This window comes from Elaeis guineensis, chromosome 4 (genome assembly GCF_000442705.2).
Source record: "Elaeis guineensis isolate ETL-2024a chromosome 4, EG11, whole genome shotgun sequence".
Classification (NCBI taxonomy): Eukaryota; Viridiplantae; Streptophyta; class Magnoliopsida; order Arecales; family Arecaceae; genus Elaeis; species Elaeis guineensis.
In genome coordinates, this window is record NC_025996.2 from 25,862,907 (window position 1) to 25,886,780 (window position 23,874).

Below are 23,874 nucleotides of genomic sequence, written 5' to 3' on the forward strand. Positions count from 1 at the left end.
CGTTCGATGAGTACGAGTCGATCCCATGAGGAATTAAATTTTGAATTATATTTAAATACTTGCTCATACAAGCTTTAGAGAAAAAGGAAAGAGATTGTTTGTTGAATTATGAACTATCAAAGCAATAAACTAATTAATTATAAAGATAAATTATCTAAAAGATCTAGGGCTCTTGAATCCACTAGATCAATGAATTAGAGAGCCTTCCTATGATTTCTCTTATAATGTCCCTTGATCAAGGTGTAAAATATGAATAAGCATGGATCATGAAGAGATTTAACTCAACTATGATCCATCAAATATTTTATTTTCATCCTAATTAAGAGACCCTTCCTTTCTTCACTTCTCTTGTGTTATCCAAGTATAAGCTATGAAGAGATTCTGACCCAACTATAACCTATCAAGATTTCACATGGAAAGAAAAGAAATGATTTAGAAAATTGTGATCCTTCTATCAATCATCCCCTCTTACATCGAATCAAGCATGGACTATGAAGGGATTCTGACCCAATGATAGCCCATCAAGTCTCTTGGTGAGAGAGATGAAGGGAGAAGGATTCTAAAAATTTAAAAGCTCAAAAAGAAAAATTGAATAGAGCAGACTTCTATTCATGATCTAGCTTCATCGCAAATCCCAGAGGGATTACTTAGCCAGACATAGTTGATTTGAAGTCAAAAATAAAATAAAGACTAATTCTACTTGCTGGAGTTGAACTTGCGGAAATTAAAAATTACAGCATTAAAAGATGCAGAAATTTAAACTATCCTATTGTAGAAATTAAAATTGTAAAAATTAAATAGAAAGAAAATAACTAATTTATTTCTGAATAAAAATTTTGATACAAAAATTTTCAACTCCTAAGCCATTAACAAGGCTTGGAGTTTGAACAGAAAATAAAATCTCTTACAGAACCAGACTTCTCTCCTTCTCTTGGCTTGGGATCAATCTTCCCCTAGTTGACTCTTCTTCTCGTGCGTTGGAAGGGTGGAAGAAAGTGAAAATAAGGTGATCAAAAAGTTTGAAAGGTGGATATGTCTGCTTGTCACGCAGACCCCCTACAAGAATTATGGAGTAGAGAGAGATACTATGAATGAAGGTATTTGGCTTTATTTATAGATGTAGGTAGGAAGGAGGATTTTATATTTTTTCGATGTGGGACTAAAAAGAGAGGATAGATGAATGGTTAGGATTTAATTTAGAAAGTACAGATGAATGGATAGGCAGTTGGTTAAATAGGAAAGATAGAGGTGGTTATTTTATTTTAAAATTTTAAAAATATCTCTTTCTTCATTGCGGTTAGCGACCCAAATGAGATCCAGTCTAAGGTCCGTGTACACCGCCTCCCCGCGTTGCTTGCATCCCATCAAACTCCTGTTGCCAAATTTGAATCGCTTCTGTGTTCTCGCACCACCAAAGTTAGCTTCCGTGTACACGCCAAGTCCAAGTCCTATCTCCACGCTCGCATGCCAAAGCTTGCCCAAAGTCTCCTCTTAAGCCCATTTGAATCCAAACTGTTTGTTTCACAAACCCCTCAGATGTCCTGTCTTTGATTTGAATCCATACATCCCGCCAGAACCCTCTGTGAGCCATGTGAAAATTATTGTAGCATTTCACAGCTCATCAACTTTCTTATGGATCAAGTGGTCCATAGTGGACCACCAACTTGCGTATTGGATCGGATTATCTTTCGGCTTTGAATTTAAATTCATTTTAACTCCATTTTTAGTGTCGTTTGATCCCTCTAAGCCTGTAGATCGGACTCTTTATGTTGGTAAAGCTTTTTTCTGTAAAATATACGAAGAAGTATCAATTTTAAAAGAATAAAGATAATTTGACCCATAAATTAATATTTTTATGGATAAATTTATGCACTTATCATTTATTTACTGATTTTGAAAAGAAAAAGTTGGATCTCAAGTGCCCTATTTTCTCTCCCTGTGCTTGATTTGATTCCGACGTCGTCCGTCGTCATTGATCGTCAGACTGGAGATCTATGATCTTGCCGTCATGAACCGCACCTTCGGCCATCTTCTCAGTCTTTGAATCTCAATTTCCAACCGACAATCCTCGGATTTCTTTTGAAAAAGGTTGCCCCCCTATTTCGAACTGTTCCGTCCCTCTTTTCTTTTGATTTTTCGATGCCGGTGGTCATCACCGATCGTTGGATTCACTTCTTTCGAGCTGCCCTATCGTCGCCCTTCCGTTGTTGGCCACCGTCATGCCAGTCGCGTCGCTGATCGGCCGACCAAAGGAGGGGACCACACGGTCCCCTGTTTCGTCCAAAAGAGGCCACGGGAAGAAGAAGGAAGGAAAAGAAAAGGAAAAAGAAAAGAAAAAGAAAAAAAAGGAAAAAAAATAATAAATAATAAATAGACTCTTTCTCCTCTCTCTCTCCTTCTTTTCTTTTCTCTCTAATCTCTCTTTCTCTCTAGTCTCTCTCCACTTTCTCTCTCTAGAATTTTCTCTCTCTAAAATTATTTTTCTCTCTTGATCGATTTCTCTCTCTAAAAAATTTATCAATAAATTTTTTTTTAATATTTTGATCTGATGAAGAATTCTGATCCATGATTGTTGGGCAGTGTAATGGTACTCACCTTGATCAGATCCGATATTTCTCAATTTGATTATTATGATTCTGATTTAACCATGACTTAGATTAGATCATTTTGATCACACCAATCGAGATGTTGGATTGTGGCACTTGATTAATTTGGATTGTATCTTATAAATTTTCTCTCCTCTGATTTTCTCTCTCCACTTGATTCATGAATCTAATGAAGAACCTCGATCTCATCACTTCGAATCTGATTTGATCTGATAGTCAAACTTTGCATCGTTTATTCCTAATTAAATTTTGACCAGAAGAAATTAGATGATCGGACCAATCTGAACGATCGGATACGGGTATCCATCAATTCTATTTTTTTTAATTTTTCGGTCCTTTCTAATTATTGAAATTGATCCTGTATAGAATTTGTGGATATTTGATCATGGGATATTGCGATATGATCTACAAACAGAATTTTAGAAAGAAAATTGATAAAATTATATGGATTATTGGAATGCGTTCGAGGTAAGTAATGTTTCACTTTTTCTAGATTTATTGATAAATTATAATATATTTTTTTGGCATGATTTATGGAATGATGTATGAATTGGATGAATGATATTTTATTATAAAAAATATCTTATTTTGATATGTTATGATGAAGCATGATTGAACATATTACTTTCATTATGCATTATATTGATTGATTTCGATACCACATGATTGTATATTTTCTTATCGAATTAAAAAAAGAGATATGACTTATGAAGAATTTTGATATAAGAATAATATGAATTGACAACCTGACTATGTAAGGGATCTCACCAATGGAGGCATATATGTTGGCAATAAATTTATTTTGAAGATTTATGTCACCAGCGAGACTAGCGATATGTCGTCAGTGAGACCACTGACAAACCGCCAGCAAGATCAGTGACAAACCGCCAGCAAGACAAGCGATTTTGAAGGACTTTGCTGCCAGATGATTCGCAGCTCACCACAAGAAGATACACAGTATTATGATCCAGCCACAGAAAAAATATGGTCATAGCTCATGGTTGATGAAAAGAACTTAAGAATGAAAGAAATTGAAATTTCGAAAGAAACTTAAATTTTCAAAAAAAAAATGAATTTGGCATGAACTATGTTGCATAATCGAAATTGATTTCGAATTGATGAACTCTATATGCTTATTTTCTATAAATAATTATTTACTTAAATATCTGATGAAATCTGTTGAAAGTGATCATTACTTACTGGGCTGTCTAGCTCATTATCTCTTATTTTACTATTTTTACTGATGTTGAGGAATTAAAATGATACAAGATAGGAACGGAAGAGTGATTAGAAGCAGAATTTTCATACTTTTATTTTAGGTTGAAAGTCTTATTGAATTTGATGTAAGGCCTATGAAACTTTGTTGATTTTATTGAGATATTAAAGTTAGAATTTAGATTGTTATATTTTTTATTTAAATTATTGACTAATTATTCTGCTGAGAAGCATTGATATCGTGATAAGATACTTTGCATGCTTATGGAAAGAGTTTTCTATGAGTATGCGGTTGTTGTCATGACCCTTGATTCACAATCTCGAGTCGGAGGCATAACAGACGGTGTGGGGTATCATCATAGAAATTGATGAGATATACGGCAATCGATGAAATGCAAGCATTCTCATTGATTTGTTATAAGTTTAACATGGTATCACCGTTGCAATAAATATTTACTCGATCTACTCCATCTGAAATCTTCTATTCGAGGCTTGGCGTACTTCATCCCCTATCATCATTCGATTATCTTTGTGCAAACTGGATCCTTCGTAACTTTTAAGAAGACAGGTCGCATTACTTTGATGCTATTGGTGAGCATTGCTTGGTCCTATTGGAAGGAGAGAAATGCAAGATTGTTTCTTATTCCTAACACATGCAAATCAATTCCGTCGATCACTGCTGAAACAATGCAATCGTTTCATGACTGGACTATTCTTTGCAAACAGAATGAACTAGCTGAGTTTGGTAAAATTTGGAGCAAAATCAGATGCTCGCTTGCGACGTTGGATGATAGACCGTTGTTTGCTGGCAATTCTGGACCTGAGCTGCAACAACCTCGGATGGTGTTGCAGCCTCATGGCATCGCTTTTTCTCCACCATCAACCTAATGTTATCCTGTTTTTACTCTCTTGTTTGCTGTTATTTTGGTTGTGCTGTATTCACTCCCCTGTTTCAGGAGATTCTGACCTTTATTTTGTAACTCTTGCCTCGGACTTCTGCTGACTTTTATCACTAAATATGGATGGCTTTGTTGAGCCTCCTCTTAACATCAAAAAAAAAAAAAAAAAAAAAGGTTGCGCATTTGTGTTTTGGCTAAGAACTTCTTCTCATTTGTTATGACTCCATGTTTAGGAAGAGAAGACGGAAATCAATATTAACGGGCATGTTTTGTGTAATTTACTTTAATGTGTATTTTAGTGTGGAAAGCAGCTTGAATTCATTGAAATGTATGTACTTCGGATGCATTAATTTCCTTATAGGCGTGTGTAGTTAAAGAATATAACCCAAATCTTTTCCTCGTTTATAATCATAGATGCTACACTATTCCTATGGCGTGTTCTGACTTCCAGATACAAATGTGATAGTTGTGCCAAAAAACAAGATGCAAATGTGATAATGATGCTGCCAAAGTTTTAACGAGTAGGGCCTGGCACCAACTCTCTGGAGTGGAGATGGGGTATTTGTGAATCACAGCCATCCGTGTATAGCATTACGGTCATGGTCGGATGGAAACCTCACAAATTCACTATCCAAAGCTAACTGGAGAGGATCCGGCCTTCATTTTACTAGCTTGTTAATAAATCCATGTACGGTACATGCTAATGCATTTGAGTGGGAAAAGCAAAGCACACCTCTCTACGATGTCTGTGGTCTATTCACGTTGGGCAAACATGGAGGCCCAGATATGTCAAATTTTGTTAACAAGAGTGGGCCATTCTTTCTTTCCGACAAAAACAAAGAGAGAGGGAGATGGCCAATGAAACCAAAATAAAAGATGAGATAGATTTGAAGCCGACGTCCGAACATAATATGGGGATGTAGCTCAGGTGGTAGAGCGCTCGCTTAGCATGCGAGAGGCATCTCCACAGTTGCGTCAAATTGCTTCATCACTTTTTTTCCTCCTTTTTTTTGTTTAAAAAAAATTTTTATTATCACATCGAGAGGCGTCTATCAGATTTTCTGAAATTTCAAAAATAACCATAACTAAACTCCTCCTTTTTTTTTTGTTTTAAAAATAAAAAAAATTTATTATCACATCGAGAGGCCTATCAGATTTTTGAAATTTCAAAAATAATCATAACTAAACTGATGATGAGGTGAGGAGAAAGATGCCTATTAGATTTTCAGAAATTTCCAATATATTCATTGCTGTAGTCATAGATCAAAAATCGAATGGCTCAGACGATTGACTTATGCCTCCATCTCTGCATATGTGAGGTATTACCCGCTTTGACTCATAACCACAATATTGACGCCGTCAGTGGAAAGGACAAAACCGTGAGGCTCTAAATGATCAAAATCCATTGAAGCCCAAAGACCAATTGAAACCTAAAAATGATCATGAGTCAAAACGGATAATACCTCACGTATGCGAAGACATAAGCCAACCATCTAAGCCATTCGATCTTTTGACCCATGACCACAACACTCATAATTAATTGATGATGATTGGTTAGGTGAAAATAAAGAATTTGGAATCCGTTTAAGTTTATTCTCAGTTAGTTATGGACCAAGCAGGACTTCCGGTGGAGCAGAACATTATCGGTTTCAATTAAATTGCTAAAACAATCATTTAGAGATATTACCTTGGGTAATGGTCTCTCTCTCGCTCTTGCACTTGAGCTGCTTATTACTACTATATTACATTGTTATATAGATCAAAATATATGAATATACTTTTTGAGAAAAAGATATAGATACTCAGCCATACTATAATAATCTAAGCCCTAATCTTAGAATATTATCTTCCCTCTTGTAAACATCATCTTCCTATAATAATAAAATGGGAAGCTGTATCTCCTTTTGTATCAAAAAAAAAAAAAAAAAATCCAAAAGATAAACCCATGGAATTGCTTAGATCTTCAAAATTCTATTTATGGAATATCCTTGTGACACTAAAAAAGGAAGATGCGACTGCCATCCTTCATTCTTCCACTTCGTCACCGTTCCTTTGATTATGGCTTCTCTAAAGGAAGCTTCATGCTACCCAGAGTGGCTTCTTTTTGGTGAGAAAAGAATCGCCTCGTTGGTGAACAAAAATGGTTTGAATATGGCTGTGCTGCTGTTTAACCCACCAGGAATTATTGTGGAGCGAGATTTCCTCGGTGCAATTAATTGAGTCAATGAGAGGGAGCTAAGAAACATCAATGTCAATTCTATCCTATGAGATGTCTTGCACATTAGAAGAACCATTCAGGAGTTTCAGGCACAGCACATTTGTAGGGAGCCGGTTGCTTCATCAGCTTTTGGTAGAAATGTTATAATGTAAGCTTTCTCCAGCTAGATTTTGCATACCTCGTAAATGCTAATACCTCTAGCTGTATTTGCCCAGAATCGAACCCCCAAGGGCGGGCGATTCTAGCCAGAGCTGAACCCTTGATCCAGACTAAAATTCCAAAGTCTGCAGCATGCAATTTACACTGACTAAAGTTTCTATCGAACAAAACATGAAGTATAAACTTAGATATGGGGTCGGATATGTTGCCCCAAAAATGAGTCCAGATATTGTTGCAAAAATATTGGTGCCCAGGAGTGAGAAAAGAGTTGCCCCTCAGTGTCTCAGGTTACCCAAAGAGAATCCATGAAGTTAATAGCATCAGATTTGCATATTTCAATAACCAAGGGATATGTGTTGTCATAAAAAGCAGGTAAGCCACCAAGCTCCTCCACAGGCTGCCTGAAGTTGTTTCAAGTGACCCATCTCTTGAAAGATCTAAAGTTATCGAGGGGAACTGAAAAGTGTTCGGCTGATGATGCCAGTTGCCTCAACGTATCGATCCACACAACGGGAGATGCAACTGCTCTCACTCCCACTTAAGCTTGTACCAGGCTTCGTGATGCATTTTGCAAAGCACTTGCTCCTCACAGTCTGTAATATGAAGCAAATAATAGTTGGATATATGGCTAAGTGCAAATATCAGCAACTAGAGAACATTAAAATTTGATTTAATCACCCACAGCCAATATTGTGATAAAACTTTATTCATTTAGCAAGAAGCATATTTAATATAACTTTTCTACTAAGTTTTGAGTGTCTATGCAGGGGAACATGTCCTATAAGTTTCCGTTCGAACATTCAAGAATTCCTCATCTTGGAAACAAAAAAGAATGTGTTCTTGTTTTTCTGTTGGGATTATATGGTACAGGAAAAGGCATTTGGTCACAGAAATTACCTTTACTGGAAGGACCAAGCTAAGAACTGGTTAACTACATAATTAATGCTATATGAGGTCACAGAAAGTTTAGTTCTTTCACTGCATTTTTCTAATGATCCAAAAAGCACCAGTCGCTTGCATGGCTACACTGCAGGAGGTAGCTGCTTGCATTTAGCTGCATTGTCCTTGCTGACAGTGCAAAATTGATCTAGTTTGTCTAATAGAAGATCAACAACCTCAATGTTCTCTTCTTGTCCAAGTTTAAGACATCCCCATAGCAAAACAGCCCACTACTCTGTCATGACACCATGAGTTAAAGAAGTTAATACATTAGCTAAGTGGTGTGCAAAACAGAGAAGCTGAACTTTGGAATGAGAATTCTCAAATGATATATCAAAACAGTCAAACATTACTTTTGAATTATATGAACAGAATTGGGCCTACCACCCATCTTACCACCAAAAAGAAAAAAGGATATAGGGTACAAGGATTAGATCCTTCCAGTGGGAACCTAAAATATAGGACAAGCTTTGTGCATGGAAAAACAACAGCAGATAATGATACACTATTTCTGAGACAAACTTGACAAATACAATATCCAACTTATCTGTAGTCAAGGCAATTTTATGTGCATTCCAAGTATGCCAGTTTTTTTCAAGAAAATTTCAGCAAATTTTAGTTTACTCTTGGTAATCCAGGTGGCTGGTGGCCTAAGTCATACAGGGAATGAGACAAATGTCTTTTATGTTACTAACGATAACAACTAATTCATATAGTAATAAGCTCAGATTTGAACTGACGTTTCTATGCTTTTAGTAGATAAGGATTTGCTATATACAGTCAAGGTCCTGCTGCATCTCTAGAACAGCAAAGTTCAGTTTAGCTTTTATTCCATTTTTTATCTGTTTATTAGGTTCATTTTCCAATTTTGGCATTAGACTAGTGGCCATTTGAACCCAGGAGTTGGTAGGTTTCCAGCATATTTTTCAAATCACCATTTGAACTCATATTTCATGATTTATGGTTGCTTTACTTTTACCTGTTAGGTGAAGGATCCACACCCACATAAGTCCTCACATGCTTGTCACATGATTGTTTAAAAAGCATGGCATGACTTATGATGTGGCAAGAGGGAGCACCATCATAATATGATCCAATGGTCATATTAATGGGGTTTAAGGTGATCTTAGGGATCTAAAGCCATAACTTAACAAGGGGGCAGATGTTGCATGTATCTCTGGCAGCCTACTCTATTTTCCTCTCCTCTTTTGGTAACATAACCCTTCTCAAGCATTGGTCTCCTATACACCTTTCTCACTTATTTCTCTCCAAGCAACACCACTCTCTTTTTTTTCTCCTTGATTGTCACCCATCATTTCCTTTCTTGTCTTCTAATGCCCTTCTACAAAAAAAAGCCAAAAACATATAAAATATTCATATGGTTTAAACGAGAATCCTGCTCAAAACTCTCAACTTATAAAGGCTTTCGCCATCTCTAACATCATACTCTCCTTCACTTCTTTTTCCAAATTCTATCATTTCTGTGAAAAGCATGGGAGACTGCAAGTGTTGTCCTGACCAGAAAATTACATTCTTCAGTTATCTCTATCCTTTTCCCTTAATTTTTCTTCCTCAATTCCATTGGATCTTTGTTATATTCATGGTCTTTTTAATTAACTGTTCAGTAGTTTCATTCCTATCAAGAACTTGCAGCCTGTTTGCTTACTGTTATGAGTGCCCTTTTGTTTTCATATCCTCTGACATTGGTTTTAATGATTCCTTTCTACTGGAATTTTTGTTTTCTGGATATAAGTTATTACATAAAAAATTAATGAAACTGAAGCATGTTATCAGTTCCCTAGAATTTTAGTAACTTGATACCTAAGGCTGCATTTGGTTAGGGAATAAGAAAAAAGGGAATAGTAAAAGTTATATCTATGGGAATAGTCATGCCAACTCATGTTTGATTCCACTTTTTAATAGCAACGGGTACCTCTCTGGAATAACTTTTGAATGATGATTTTTTTTCCCCATAAAAACATAAAAACTAGGCATAAAACATGTCTTTATGCGAACGAATGGCTTATGACAGCCTTCCCTTAGAATAGTTATGCTTGGCATAAGCAAGTTAGACCGACATAACTATTCCTTAGCATGCATAAGGCTTACTCTAAGCCTTCTGCTACCTTACGTCCGAACCAAATGCAACATAAGTGTTCATCCTAGTTTCTAGTTAGACTTAACTTTAACAACCTAGGACAATTTAGTGGCTGTTGAACTGAAAATTTTGAACGTGGCTTTGGGTATTGCTGTTCTCCAAATTAACTTTAAAAACTTACTGGTCAGACTTAACTTTAATAACTTAAAATGATTTTAGGGGTTGTTTTTGATGGACTGAAACTCCTTTGAACCTGGCTTTAGGCATTGTTGTTCTCCAAATTAACTTTAAAAATCTACAAATCCAAGGATTCATTACAAGATTTGCAAGTCCTTAAAATTTGAGAAGTAATATTTCTCGAAATAATCATAAATATCAACATTTGTGCTAACTATTTAGTGTCAGCTACATGAATGTTTTAGTTGCCAAGTATTCCTACTTAGGTACCTCTAATGTTGTTCAATGCTTTTACATATATCCTTTTCCACAGCTTTATCTATGATTCCTTAGGCCTTTCCCTTTCTTCCTACATCCTTCAACAAAGATCGATGCATCCCTCCTTATTAGAGCCCCCCTAAAATTTCTGTCTTACAAACCCATACCATCTTAATTGTTTCTCCATCATTGTCTCCTAAACTTGTGCAACCCTATAAACTCCTCAAATCTGCTCATTTCTCTTTTCGTCCTTCCTATTTATCATCCATCAATCTCAACTCTTCACTACATTCAACTTGTTCTCTTGAAACCTAGATATGGTCCAAAAGAAACCATACAGCATTTTAAGGCTTCTTGACATTTTATAATTTTTATTCTAGAGTTACCAAAGTATATGTCAATCATAGAATATCTCTCCACTTCATCCATCCATATGTAATTCTACCACATACATCGTTATTTATCTCTCTGTTATTTTATAAAATAGATCCAACACAAGGAAATTAATTGCTCTGAGGTGTCCCTTATCGTCATATCTTGATCTTAGCCTCATCCACTATTTTCATTTTTACTTAAACTACATTGCATATACTCTATTTTTATTGTATTGATTTTAAGCCTTCTTCCTCCAAAGGTTTCTTCCATATATCCATTTAGCACATAATAAGTCCTTTTCTTACCAAGTAACACTACATTATCTGCAAACGAAAACACCGTGGTATATTTTCTTGAGCATTTGCAGTCAGTTCATCTCAAATAAGAGTATATGACATAAGCCTAGCGCTGATGTATGCTGTAAATCAACCCACCATGCTTGAAAAACACCAATTGTATCAGACTACCAGACCTATTACTAAAGCTTGTCACCAACTCAAGTTACAATATATGCACACCTTGCCATCATAAACCCCATGAAATTACCAATCTAGGTCTCCATCATAAGTTTTTCCAAGTTGATGAAGATCATAGAAAAATTTTCCCCGTGTCTCTTTGTTTTTTATTAATCGCCTTAGTAAGAAGACAACTCCTTTTAACATCTCTAGTACAAAATCAAATTGGTCCTCGGAATGCCATCATTTTCTCTTAGTCTTTGTTTAATTATAGCTAGAAGGGAACGGTTGAGAATTGAGAATACAAGGAACAGTGCTACTGGGGCAAATGAAGTCACCACTCTAGATGGCATTCATGCAGTCTCCAAACCCAACAACTTTGTCATGTCACTCAATCCAACAAGCAGGCGGAAAGAGAGAAGAAAAAAGGAGGAAGAAGAAGATATCAAGGGCAGACAATCTCAAAGAAAGAAATAATCTAGCAAGCTAAGATCTAAGGGTCCCTAAGTTAACTTGATGCTGTTATCCTGAAATGAATAGGAAAAAAAAAACAGAGAGAGAAGACTAGCTATAGAAGGGAGAGGAAACGAAGAAGAGAGGATGCTGACTATGCAAGAATAAGAGAGAACAGACAATAGGAAGAGGCACATGATAAGAGTTGGTTCTGACGAGGAGGCTGCCCAGGATAACAAAAAAAAAAAAAAAGGAATTGATCGTTTATGGATTCGACATCAGGCTCAGGACCAGGTTGTGCCTTTGATGCCCTAATAACACTCTTACTCATCCCATTTTGAGCTTTCAGATCTTTTATGATGGTGCTCCTATAAATCAAGTTGCATCCATCGCTCAAATGTCATGTTACTTTATGTCATGCGACAAGCATATGATTACTTAAAGTGCATGGATGCACCTGGACACACCCACAGTGTAAGTAGAAATAATTGTTGTGCATCAAAAAAACAAAACATCCTAGGTCTAAATAATAGTGTTACATGGATGCAAATGAGCGTCATATTTGAACATGCATCCAAGCATTTGACTAAGTAAATCTTATTAATTATATATTACAAACATTGTGAAAAAAAAAAACATCAAAGGTTGTTATTTATTGACATCTTTCACCATAAACATTTCTCATCCAAGCTCAAAATAAACTTAAAAATATAGGAATCATTATTATTTTTGCAAAATTATTTTACAGCTACATCCATGATCAATCCTTGGAAAGAACAAAAGCCTTCTTATAATGTTATTATGGTGGGCCAAATGTATTGTTAGAAGACTCCAACTCTCCAACTCTCCAACAATCTATGAAAGGTAGAAGAATTTGATAATATTTGTGTATGTGATGTGTAACTAACGTGGTGATCATACTTATACAACAAACATTCTTTGAGTCAGATGCTAGTCTAGGAAACACAAAAACAACTGATAGACCAAATTGGAAGTGGGCAGCACAAGATAAACCAGAGTAAAAGTGAAGTACACGACCTCCCCAACAAGCAGAGTCATGGCTGACTAAGATGACAGTTTAAACTGATTCTTATGTGTATCACATATCTAGGTATATGTAACAAGTATTCATAAACTTCTCTCTATTGTTTTCCTTTCTCTTCGGAAATCATGCATGGAGTATTGTAAATAGGAACTGCAATATCCATCTTGTCATAGGCATTTCTTAGTGCAACAGCAGTCAAATAATGATGAAACACATCTTAAGCTTTGAGGCCAAATAGTGAAACACGACAAGATCAATAGAATAGAAGAATATGTAACTTAGAGAAAGAGATAATCTAATTTATATGGTTCAGCTAAAAGAAGATTCCTCATAGCACATAATTTTATAAAAATCAAATGTGTTAAGCAATTCCCTCCTTATACAGGTTCTCTGCATAAAAAATGCAAGCATAAACAACTTTCTAAAAATGCATTTTAAATAATCACACAAACAATTTTCTCAACAAAAATAGGCCAATGCTTGATATAAGAGTTTTTGACCTCCAAAACTAGGTTCACAAGTTAGGCCAAGATGGACCTACCATCTCACATGTTGCATACAACTGAAACAAAGAACTTGAGCAATAAACAGATAAATTTTTAAATGCACAGGGAAACAAGGGATCTATCCAAAAATTATGGGACATTAAACCCATAATCCCACCCCTCTGTGAACTCGAACTCCCATCAACTCACCAAAACAAGAAGTGAGAATAGAAATATAAGTTCTGAATATGATATTAGTTTTTCTCGATAGAAGTTTATACTCTGGTATCAAATTCATCCAAATAAACGGGGTGGAAAGACTAAAACATCAGCACCCTCGACGAAATGCCTCAAGAGACAATGAGAAACAGCTAATAAAGACGTCAAAAACTCATCCTTTAGAGGAGAGAGGTTGAGGAGTTATTGGACCTCCAGGAACTCTTCGGCGTAGGCCTGAGCGAGCTGAGACTTGACCTGGTCCATCAGAGCCTCCGTGGACTGGCCCGACAAGCCGTTCGATGACGTCGACGATGGTGAGAAGGAATCCATTTGCTCGACTTTGAGCTTTGGCTACCAAGTATCTTTCAACGACAGTGTCTCTCTCGCGCGCCCTCTCTTCTTGGCAGCCGAAGGCAACTAGAAGAAGATTAAAAACCCTAGTAGGTAGCTGGCGCCTTGATCCGATCCTATCCGACCGAACCGACCCAACCCGACCCCGTGGTGTGGGGCGAAAGATCCGAGTCTAGAGTCCGACCCGACGAGTCAGATGCAGTATTGGGCCGGGCCCATCTTTTGTGACCCGCACTCGGAACGGGTAGTTTGTGCTTTTGGACTGGGTTGGGTCTGGGTACCTGAATTGGATCGAGATTCAAGTTGAATCAGATAGAAACAGCTTCCGTACCCCACAAATCGTATCGACAAATATACTCTGGTGCATTGTTACCAGAAAACAAACCTAGACTTGAAATGTTTTGTTTGCATCTATGCCAAACACATAGGTCTATACGTTAATGATAGGTTTGAATCATGTTGCCATGGGGTTGGGTTTGGGGTCGAGGCTGTGGTAGGTTCGCCGGTCATGGACACTACCATAAGAACAACCTTTACTCCTAAAGAAGTCATCCTCTAAATTTGTCCATGAACAAAACCAACACCAACACCTCAAACAAAAAAGTAACGAGGTGAGCTTCTTTATTTCTTCATTCGTTGACAAATCATAAATGTTCGGCTCAAGCTACCAGTAATCCATCCACTATTGACTTTGGAAATAAATTCTTTAATTTTATTTGATTGTTGTCTGAGCGTCATGTTTTAGTCAACCATTTCTCTTTTGCAGTTAATAAGAATTTTTTTTTTTTTTTTTTTTTTTTTTTTTTGCGCTGGAAAGAAGGGACGCAGATGACAAGATTCATCTACCTTATGTGTTGGATAAATACGAAATTACGAAGCCAATCGGACGCGTTACCTTTAGCTAAGAAAATACTCAAAGGAGGCCCATGATGTGCAAAGTGGGCTGTGGGCTAGATGGTTCGGGATTGTATCTTTGTAGCAAAAGAGGGATTCGCCTTTCTTCATGTGAATCTTTCATTGGATCATCAACTGCATAGATCACAAAGCAATCCGCACTCCATCACCTATCCACCTGCACAGGTCTCAATGATCCAACGGTGGATTCGTTTGAAGGACCGTGAATCCTTCTTTCATGTGAAAGATACACCGCTTATCTAAGAGAAATTATTGCATGGACCAGGGTCAAGTGGACCGGGGCAAATCTCAAAGCATATGCACGGTGGATTGCGCACAATCAAGAATTGGTGAAATACAGGAGGTAATGCGGCATGTGATCCACCATGGGATTTGATATAGTCCATTGGACCTGATCGAACCAATAATTAGACCCTATCTAGATATATTCTTGCCCCAAGCCTAGCCTAAGCACCGCCAAGTAGAAGAAATATAATCACGTCACAGGCCAAGCTGCACCTGGAAATGCAACAGCGGACATGGTCCTATCCATGTGTCATTTTTGTAATATGTGATTTTAGTCTGTGCCGTTTCATAACGTTGGTTGAATCTACAAGGAGTAAAGATCCAGGCTTGACCTTCTCAACAGCTCTATAGATTAAGCAAGTTCCAAACATGAGCAATAATGTGCTTCGCCAATACCTATTGAGAACTGGATCAAGCTAGAAAAGGTATCACCAAGCACGGCCCAAACTCGACAGGAATCTGGATCAAGTCCATTTCCTTGTTATCCAATCATTGTGCTAAATCACCAATCTGTGCTAATTTTACTGGTGTCACTTAAACAGGATTGTTTAGGAAGTAAAGTCGTGCCATCTCTGCTGAGTCACCTACCATCGGTCGGTGAAGCTCAATTACTACTTTCTAAAACCAGTGAGTTCTACAAGGTGCTGTTTGATCTTTGATCAATAGTGTGGGAGTGGAAACATGCAAGTTCAAAAGGCAATCTATATTCTCACTCATAAAAAAAGTGATGCCGATGTCGTGCAACTCCTTTATTGGTCACTTTGTTAGTCGTTGGTACCGTGAAGGTATATAATTTTGGGTGGTGGTCCAATAAGGGAGTTAGGCATCAATCGTGTCAGTTTTTTGACATAAGAATTCTATGTTAATGAAGCATTTTCAGCCACATTAGATTCGCAAGCGTGGACCCAACTCCCAGAATTTTCTATATTAACATCCACAAAAAAGTGGACATGTCTAAATCACAACCTAGAACAAGACCTTTTGTTCTAAAGCAAATAAGTGATAGGGGAGCACCCATGCATACCGACGGATTCACAAAATCATGCTCAATCATTCTACCAGAACTGTGCGTGATATCATGCTTTAACACCACCACCTCCATCATAAAGGAAATCGAACTTAAATTCTCTGGAATCATCTTGCAAGGGATCGAACACACAAACCTCCATTTAGTTGGTCGGTGCCAAACCAACCGACTTGCGAGTATTAAAGTTGCACTTGACCAATGAATTTGGGCCCATACCTCAGCTGTCTGATTTCCAATGCTACAGTATCCCTATTTCCAACAAGTCACAGCTACAGTTTTTACAGTGTTATCCTTCTGTGGATTGAGACGAATCCATCCAAGCTAGTGGCTCAGGATGTGGTCGGCACCTGCCAAACAGCAACAGATGGAGTTCTCAAGCCCATACTTCGCTTTCTATTCTCTCTCTCTCTCTCGCACTCTCTTCACATGCGAAGCTTTCCCTTGGCGGAAAATAATGGGAGACCTTTCTACCAAAGTTGGGATGTCGATGGATCGAAGGCATGTATATCTGGAGTCATTTGATTCAAAGCCTTGGAAATGGACCGTTCACTACTCCAAATGCTAAGGGATGACAGAGGAGGAAGAACAAATATTGGTGTTATACCGTATTGAAGTCTCCCACAGCCTACTTTTGACCGAAATCCGGCGGAACAAATTGGCAAAAGGCTACGGCTTGTCGGCATCAAAAGACTTACAAACTCGGGGAAACCCATCCAAGGTCCCACTTGGAATAGCAAGCATGTCATTGGAACAGTGCTTGTCACTGTATCTTTAGTGCTTGGGAACTTTTTGAAATTCTTTCGAACTGAGGCAGTGGCAAAGTTGTTGGACCGAACAGTGTTCTCACCTGGCCGCCCTGCTCCACCAATGCCAAAGGAATAACTAAATTGATCTATACTTAAAAAATTTTAAGCAAACTTATGGACTATAGTTATATCATATGACAAGTTGACAATTTAAAATAGGTGTATTAGACTAAGACCAAGCCATACATATTCATTAATTGGATCTTCATCACCATGGTGATCATAAGTAAGAAGCTTTTTATGGAGGTCCTCAACAACTTGGCGGCCAAATTTATTGCCAAGCTTCTTAACTTTAGCTAATGACACATGCATCTCAATGGATGTCCTATGCTCTTCCGCCAGCATCGGGTGTTGTATGAACTATTGAGAGGAAGGCGGCCTAGGATTGGGGAATTAGATGAAGAAACTTGTTCCATCAATATCAATGAGTCAGCTACAATTAATCTAAAACCAACATGCCTCCTATGATAGAGAATATCAGAAAAGTTGTGAGACATACCTAACCACATCCAACAGCAAAAGAATGAACTCATAGGCACACATTTTTGAAATCGGCGATAACTATGTAGGAAATATGACAAAACAACCAGAAATGTCTGTAAAAAGAAGCACGACACTGACAAACTTGCTGCTGAGGAACTCATGTACTCTTGTGTGTTTCAGCCGAATAGGTTTTCTTCTTCCTTTTCCCCTCAAAAAAAATAAAAGAAAGAAAAAAGAAAAAAGTGTCAACCAATATTAGACTGGAGCTCTTTTCATAAAACCTCCTGTATATGCTTCTTCTTTTGTTTATCCTCGAAATAATTTCATAATGGCTCGCATCAATCAGGCTACTCATTTCTATTCCTTTATCAAGAGATACCAAATATGAAAAATGTACATTAATTCTTGAGAGTATAAGTAAATACTATACCAAGTACTCATTAATTACTGCTTAGTACAAGCAAAAGTAGAACCTAAGTCAATTTAAGACTTCCTGATCTAGGCATCCACAGGCAAAGTACAGCTTTTGTATCCCTTCCCCAAACTTTGAATCAAACAATAGCATCTCATGCAACGCAGCCGGCCCTTGTAGGCCACCAAGCAAGGCCTTGTGATCAGGGTCTACGACTAAAAGAAAAGAACAAAGCATCTAGTGCATGTACAGCCCACTGGGTGGACGTGGGAGCCCACCAACGTCTGAGTGCGAAACCCAAAGGTGCCAAAATCCTCCTCCCATCTCCCTTTTTCTGACCCCTGCGAAAAGGCATTTAATGCTGCAAGGGGGATGGTACCTTACCTCAGATGGGGCCAGGCTTTCGGAGACGGGCCCCACACACCCATTCTTCCATCGGCCACTTTTCCACTGTTCCATCTACCTTCCCTGTGCCTCTGTGCTTTATTTTAAAAAAGAAAAGTCCTAGTTAGTTATATTTTCGTTTTTTACTTTTTCTTTTTCACTTTACGGCTCCGGCGTGGGAACCATCATGAGGCGTCCCCATCGCATTATGGGATCGGCTGCCATTGTTGCACTGTCGTTGTTGGAGCCGGTGGAAAAGTATAAAAGTTATTTAACTAAGATTTTTACATAAGACAATAGTGATTGAATATTTTTTTTTTCTTTTTCTAATAGTTGTGTAACAGTATATTTCTTTAGATCATTGTTTTCGCTTTTTTTTTTTTTTTTTTTTTTTTTTTTTGTAAAGATCATTGCATGTTTTGACTATAAAGGAAAAGCTTCACCTTTGTTTTTTTTTTTTTTTTTTCTAATTTGAAACAATTGGATCCTTTTTCATGCAACCACTTGCAAAAGTATTTTAAATATGAATTTACTTGTATCGAATGCACATTTGTAATCAATATATGTGCGCTGACTAAAATAAAATTAAAGTTTGTTAAGTGTAACAGCATGATGGTCCAGTTAAATTCTAAACTTGACATTCTTGCTGTATATATATATATATATATATGATGTGTATATATATGGAACTCGTAGCTACAAATATAAAAATAAAATTGATTTTTACTAAAAAAAACACCCATATGAGAGATTGGCAATTTTATTTAAATAATATTTATTTAAAAAATTTATGAAAATAATATTTTTTTCAAAATATTTAGTGGAGTAATGTTCAAAATAAAGTCGTCCTATAGAAGAGCGACTTTAGGTACTGATTCATCATAATCCATGCCATATAGAAGGAGGAGTCAGCAACTAGAGACCCACCCTATGGAAGGGTGGCTTATGGAGCCACCCTATCTTAGGGCGACTCTATGAGTCACCCTACCAAATGGCCACTTAGGTGCTCATTTACCTCATTTGGTATTGTTTTTTATTCTATATAAATGAATTTTTCAAATGATCTACTTGTAATAACCCAGATTAAAAAAAAAAAAAAAAAAAAAAAACAGGGGAGGCAGCGAAGAAGAGTCCCGCTGGGAGTCTTCTTCCGCTCAAATACATCGGAAGAGAAGCTGAATTCGAGCGGGATTCGACCTCCCCTCCACCCTATAAAAATCTCCTCTCCTTTCCTCTAAGGTTGGCCATGACGAGCACCGGATTTCTCCTTTTATTCTTTTAAAATATTTCGTTGAAGCCGCGGATGTCATCATCGTGTTCATCTCAAATACTCGCCGGAGACCTCACCGGAGTCGGAGGTAAGCCCTTCTCCTCTTTCCTCTCTTCCTTCCCATCCTTTCCATGGCTTCGTGCACTCTCGCCGGCCTTCGGGATCGTCGGAAAATCCATGAACAAGATGACCCCTGTTTTGCTCTGTTCGGCCGGGCCATATTCCTCTCTTTTTCGGCCACCGGCACCGTCGGTTAAGGCGTCCCATCCCCGAGACCGGACCCTCATCTTCCTCTCTCCTTCTCCTTCCTTCCCGTGCCGATGTGCACGCTCGCCGGCGACCGGAGTCGTCGGATTTTGTTGCAAAAGAATTTTCTTTTTTTGCCGCTTTTCCATCGTCGGTGGTCATCGCCGACCACCGGTTTCGCCGTCTCTTGCCGTCGGACCACCTCTCCTTCGAATGCCGACCATCCTCGTGCCGGCTGTGCCGCCGGTCGGCCAACCAACGAGGGGACCTCACGGTCCCCTGTTTCGGCCCAAATGAACCCATGGGAAAAGAAAAGAAGAAGAAAGAAGAAGAAAAAGAAAAGAAAAGAAAAAAGAAAAAGAAAAAGAAAAGAAAAAAGAAAAAGAAAAAGAAAAGAAAAAAAAAAGAAAAAGAGAAAGAGAAAAATAAAAATAAAAATAAAATAAAATAAAATAAAAAGAAGAAGAAGAGAGAAAAATTTTTTCTCTCTCCTCTCTCTATCTTTTCTCTTCAATTTCTCTCTCTAGATTCTCTCTCTAGACCTTTCTCTCTCTTTATGAATTTTATATCTCTAGAGTCTTTCTCTCTCTTCGATTTCATCACAGACCCTAGGATAAAATTAAGATGAAAATAAGATGATCTGAGATTGCTTCGAAGTTCGTGCAGTAGATCTGATCCCAGTCTGATTCTATTCAAAATTGTAACACTTGATTCATATTGAGTCACCCTGATAGGACCTCTGATGATCTCGACCATGATTACCTCATCAGAAGGATACGAAAATTTCTCTCTCCACTTTCTCTCTCTACTTTCTCTTTCTAGAATTTTCTCTCTTCATGGATTTTCTCTCTCTAGAAGTCTTATGGATCAGTGGAGGATCCAGATACTTAGATTAATCCTAATTTTGATTAATCCTAAGAGAGATCCTCGATCTGTGTTATTAGGATCGATTATCGATAATTTTCTCCATATATGATTTTTATATTGATCAGGGTCATGAAGAGATGATTGTCTGCATATGATATTGAGTGGAATATTTTGTTAAAAAAATTCATAAATCAAAGAAGAACATTGATTTCTGTGCTCGGATCAGTCACCGGTAAAGGTAAGAATCTCTGTACATGTTCACTATTATATATATGCTATTTTACTGTTGGTCTTGCATCGTTGGTTTTGCATCATCGGATTTGAGATCGATGAATTTATTATACTTGAGATACTGTTATTTGATTTTGAGCATGAGTATGTTATGTCAATATATATGTATCAGAGATTGATGGCATGATTATATGGATATGACATATCTGAATTGATCATAATGCAAGACAGAATTGATTTGATGAAATCAATACAAAATAATTAAATGAAAAGAAAGAGATATATGGTATGGACTAGCCTTGTCATATGGAATAGCCCGTCAGGAGCTTATGCCTGGGACAGCCCCCACTGGCTTACAGGTGGATTAGCCAGCCAGGAGCTCATGCCTGGGACAGTCCGTCAGGAGCTTATGCCTGGGACAGCCTCTCACGGGATTTCGTACGTGGGACAGCCGGCCAAGAGCTCATCCTGGGACAGTCTTGAAAGATTTTTTAAGTGGATTCGATCCGGATGATGATTGAGATATAGATTCAGATAATCCAGAGCCAGAAAGAAAATGTTAAAAATCATGTGATTATGAAAGGAGAAATGAAAGATAAGACATGAAACAATTATTGAACAAAAGTGTTTCACCTGTTAATATACGATGATGCATCTATTTTGACAAGACAGAAAATTTATGATTGTTTGCATTATTCTGGACATTGAACATGAGATTTTATATCTTACTGCTTATCCTTATTTTCAGACTATATTACTATATCAGTGTGATATGAGAATTCTTACTGGGCTGTAAAGCTCACACCCCTTCATTTTTCTTTTTCTTCTCAGAGTTACAGGATCACTACAAGAAATCTGATTTTTTGCGACGAAATATTTTCGTCGCTAAAAATCATATTTTCATCGCTAAACGTATTTGCGACGAAATATATCATCGCTAAAAATTTGTAGAGAAAGCCTCGTAGCAAAAGACCTTAGCGACGAAAATATTTTATTTCGTCGCAAAAAATAGTAAACCTAGACGACGAAGTTATGTGCTGTATTAGCGACGAAAATATTTTGTCGCAAGAGCTTAAATTTTCATCACTAAAATTGCAACGAAAAAAAATTTCGTCGCTAAATATTTTGATTAAAATTTTTTTTTTATTTTTTGCGACGAAAATCAAATTCGTCGCAAAACTTAGCGACGGATTTCATCGCAAAAAAATTTATCGCAAAAATTTCGTCGCAATAATTGCGACGAAAAAAATGTTCATTGCTATAATTGCGACGAAAAAAAATTTCGTCGCTAAAATAGCGACGCAATAAAAATTTCGTCGCTAGAAGGGCGACGAAATAAAAAAATTCGTCGCCATAATTGCGACGAAATAAAAAATACGTCGCCATAATTACGATGAAATAAAAATTTCGTCGTAAAAAGATAAAATTTTTAGCGACGAAACTATTTTTTCGTCGCAAAAATAGCAACGAAATAATTTCGTCGCAATAATTGCGACGAAAAAATGTTCGTTGCTATAATTGCGACGAAAAAAAAATTTTGTCGCTATAATGGTGATGAAATAATAATTTCGTCGCTAGAAGAGCGATGAAATAAAAATATTCGTCGTCATAATTGCGATGAAATAAAAATATCATCGCAAAAGTTATAATTTTTAGCGACGAAACTATTTTTTCGTCGCAAAAATAGCAACGAAATAAAAAATTTCATCGCAATGAATAATAAAAGTTTTACTTTTTTGGGTTCACAAATTTTTTTACGACGAAATTAATATTTCGTCGCTAAAATAAATTTTAGATAAAAAATAAAATTTTTATTTATTTTTCAAAAAAACTTGCTCAAATACAAATTATCTGATCAAACATATTTTAAATAAACAGTATGTTAACACAATAAAAATATTCTAAGTCAAAAGACCAATTTCAAGTATCAAAAAGTTTCATAACCATCTTTGTCATATACAAAAATATAAGTCCATACACCATTTTAAATTTAAAATAAGTACAAACTAAGTATGATCTGACTCGTTGGCCTCGTTTCCTTCTCCAGACGTCGATCCCTGACCCGATATGTGTCGCGATGGTGGTGCAGAGGCGGCATCATGTGACTGTAGAGGTGCTAACTCAGAAGCATCAATACCGAGCCATCCCGCCACTGCAGCTACGATCCTCTCGAGCGTCTGACTACGATTCATCTAGTAACTAATCTGATCTTGCATCATGCTCATGGATGTCCTAACTGCCTCTGGCACCGATGCATCATCAGACCGGCCGGATGATGAACTGCATAATTTTTTGGACCGCATGCTATGACCAGATCCTAGCTGCCGTCCGAGGACGGTATCCAAAATCGTATCATCTGTCATCAAACAAACCTGCTACGATCCAGTATCACCGTTAGATCCCACCTCCCTCGTCGCCTGCTCTCTCAATTCTAACATTTTTTCCTTCACAATAAACCAAATAAAATCATAAATTTTTTTTAAACTCTTTAAAAGTATTCAAAATGTAGAATAATGATACTTACATGACGCTGCCTCGCCTCCTCGGTCACGAACTCGCCACTCTTGTTTTGATAGAATTTAGCATAGACGTCGACTCCGGATAGTCCCTGTTCAAACAAAAAAAAGAAAAAAAAGATATCAAAATAATATAAATATTTAATAAAAAGTTACAAAGTATGATTGCAAATGTAGTTACGTACCATCCTCTTCATTCTCTGTGCAAAAGAGGCACTTCCTTGCGTGTGAATAGAATCAATCTTGCTCTTATTCACCTTATTCGCCTCCGATCATCGCTACAAAATACATACAATTATAACCAATAAAGGACATAACATAATTAAAAAAACTTGGAACACTAGACATACCTGAAATGCCTCACTTCCAAAATGCTCACATAACCACCGCCAATCGTCACTAGACCCAGCCCAATTTCTGTATGGCTGGGTCACAGGATCAATCTCCTTCGCCTGCAGCTCATTGCAGTATTTATGAAGC

General features: G+C 37.2%; 1 protein-coding gene across 1 annotated transcript; it reads right to left on the minus strand.

Annotated features, from left to right (window-relative positions):
- Positions 1–7,213: 7,213 nt before the first annotated feature.
- On the minus strand, positions 7,214–14,019 carry LOC105043249 (mitochondrial import inner membrane translocase subunit Tim13). Its single transcript, XM_010920723.4, has 2 exons — positions 13,812–14,019; positions 7,214–7,690 (listed from the first exon to the last, which is right to left on the minus strand). Exons 1-2 carry the CDS (start codon positions 13,929–13,931, stop codon positions 7,541–7,543), a joined length of 270 nt encoding a protein of 89 aa, XP_010919025.1. The 5' UTR covers positions 13,932–14,019; the 3' UTR covers positions 7,214–7,540.
- Between the last annotated feature and the right edge of the window lie 9,855 nt (positions 14,020–23,874).

What these genes read in the sequence shown, in the direction of transcription:
- LOC105043249 (XM_010920723.4), bottom strand. Translation starts at nt 13,931, where the DNA reads ATGGATTCCTTCTCACCATCGTCGACGTCATCGAACGGCTTGTCGGGC. An exon ending in ACGCCGAAGAGTTCCTGGAG is followed by an intron (nt 7,691 to 13,811) that starts GTCCAATAACTC and finishes TTCATATTACAG; the next exon opens with ACTGTGAGGAGCAAGTGCTT.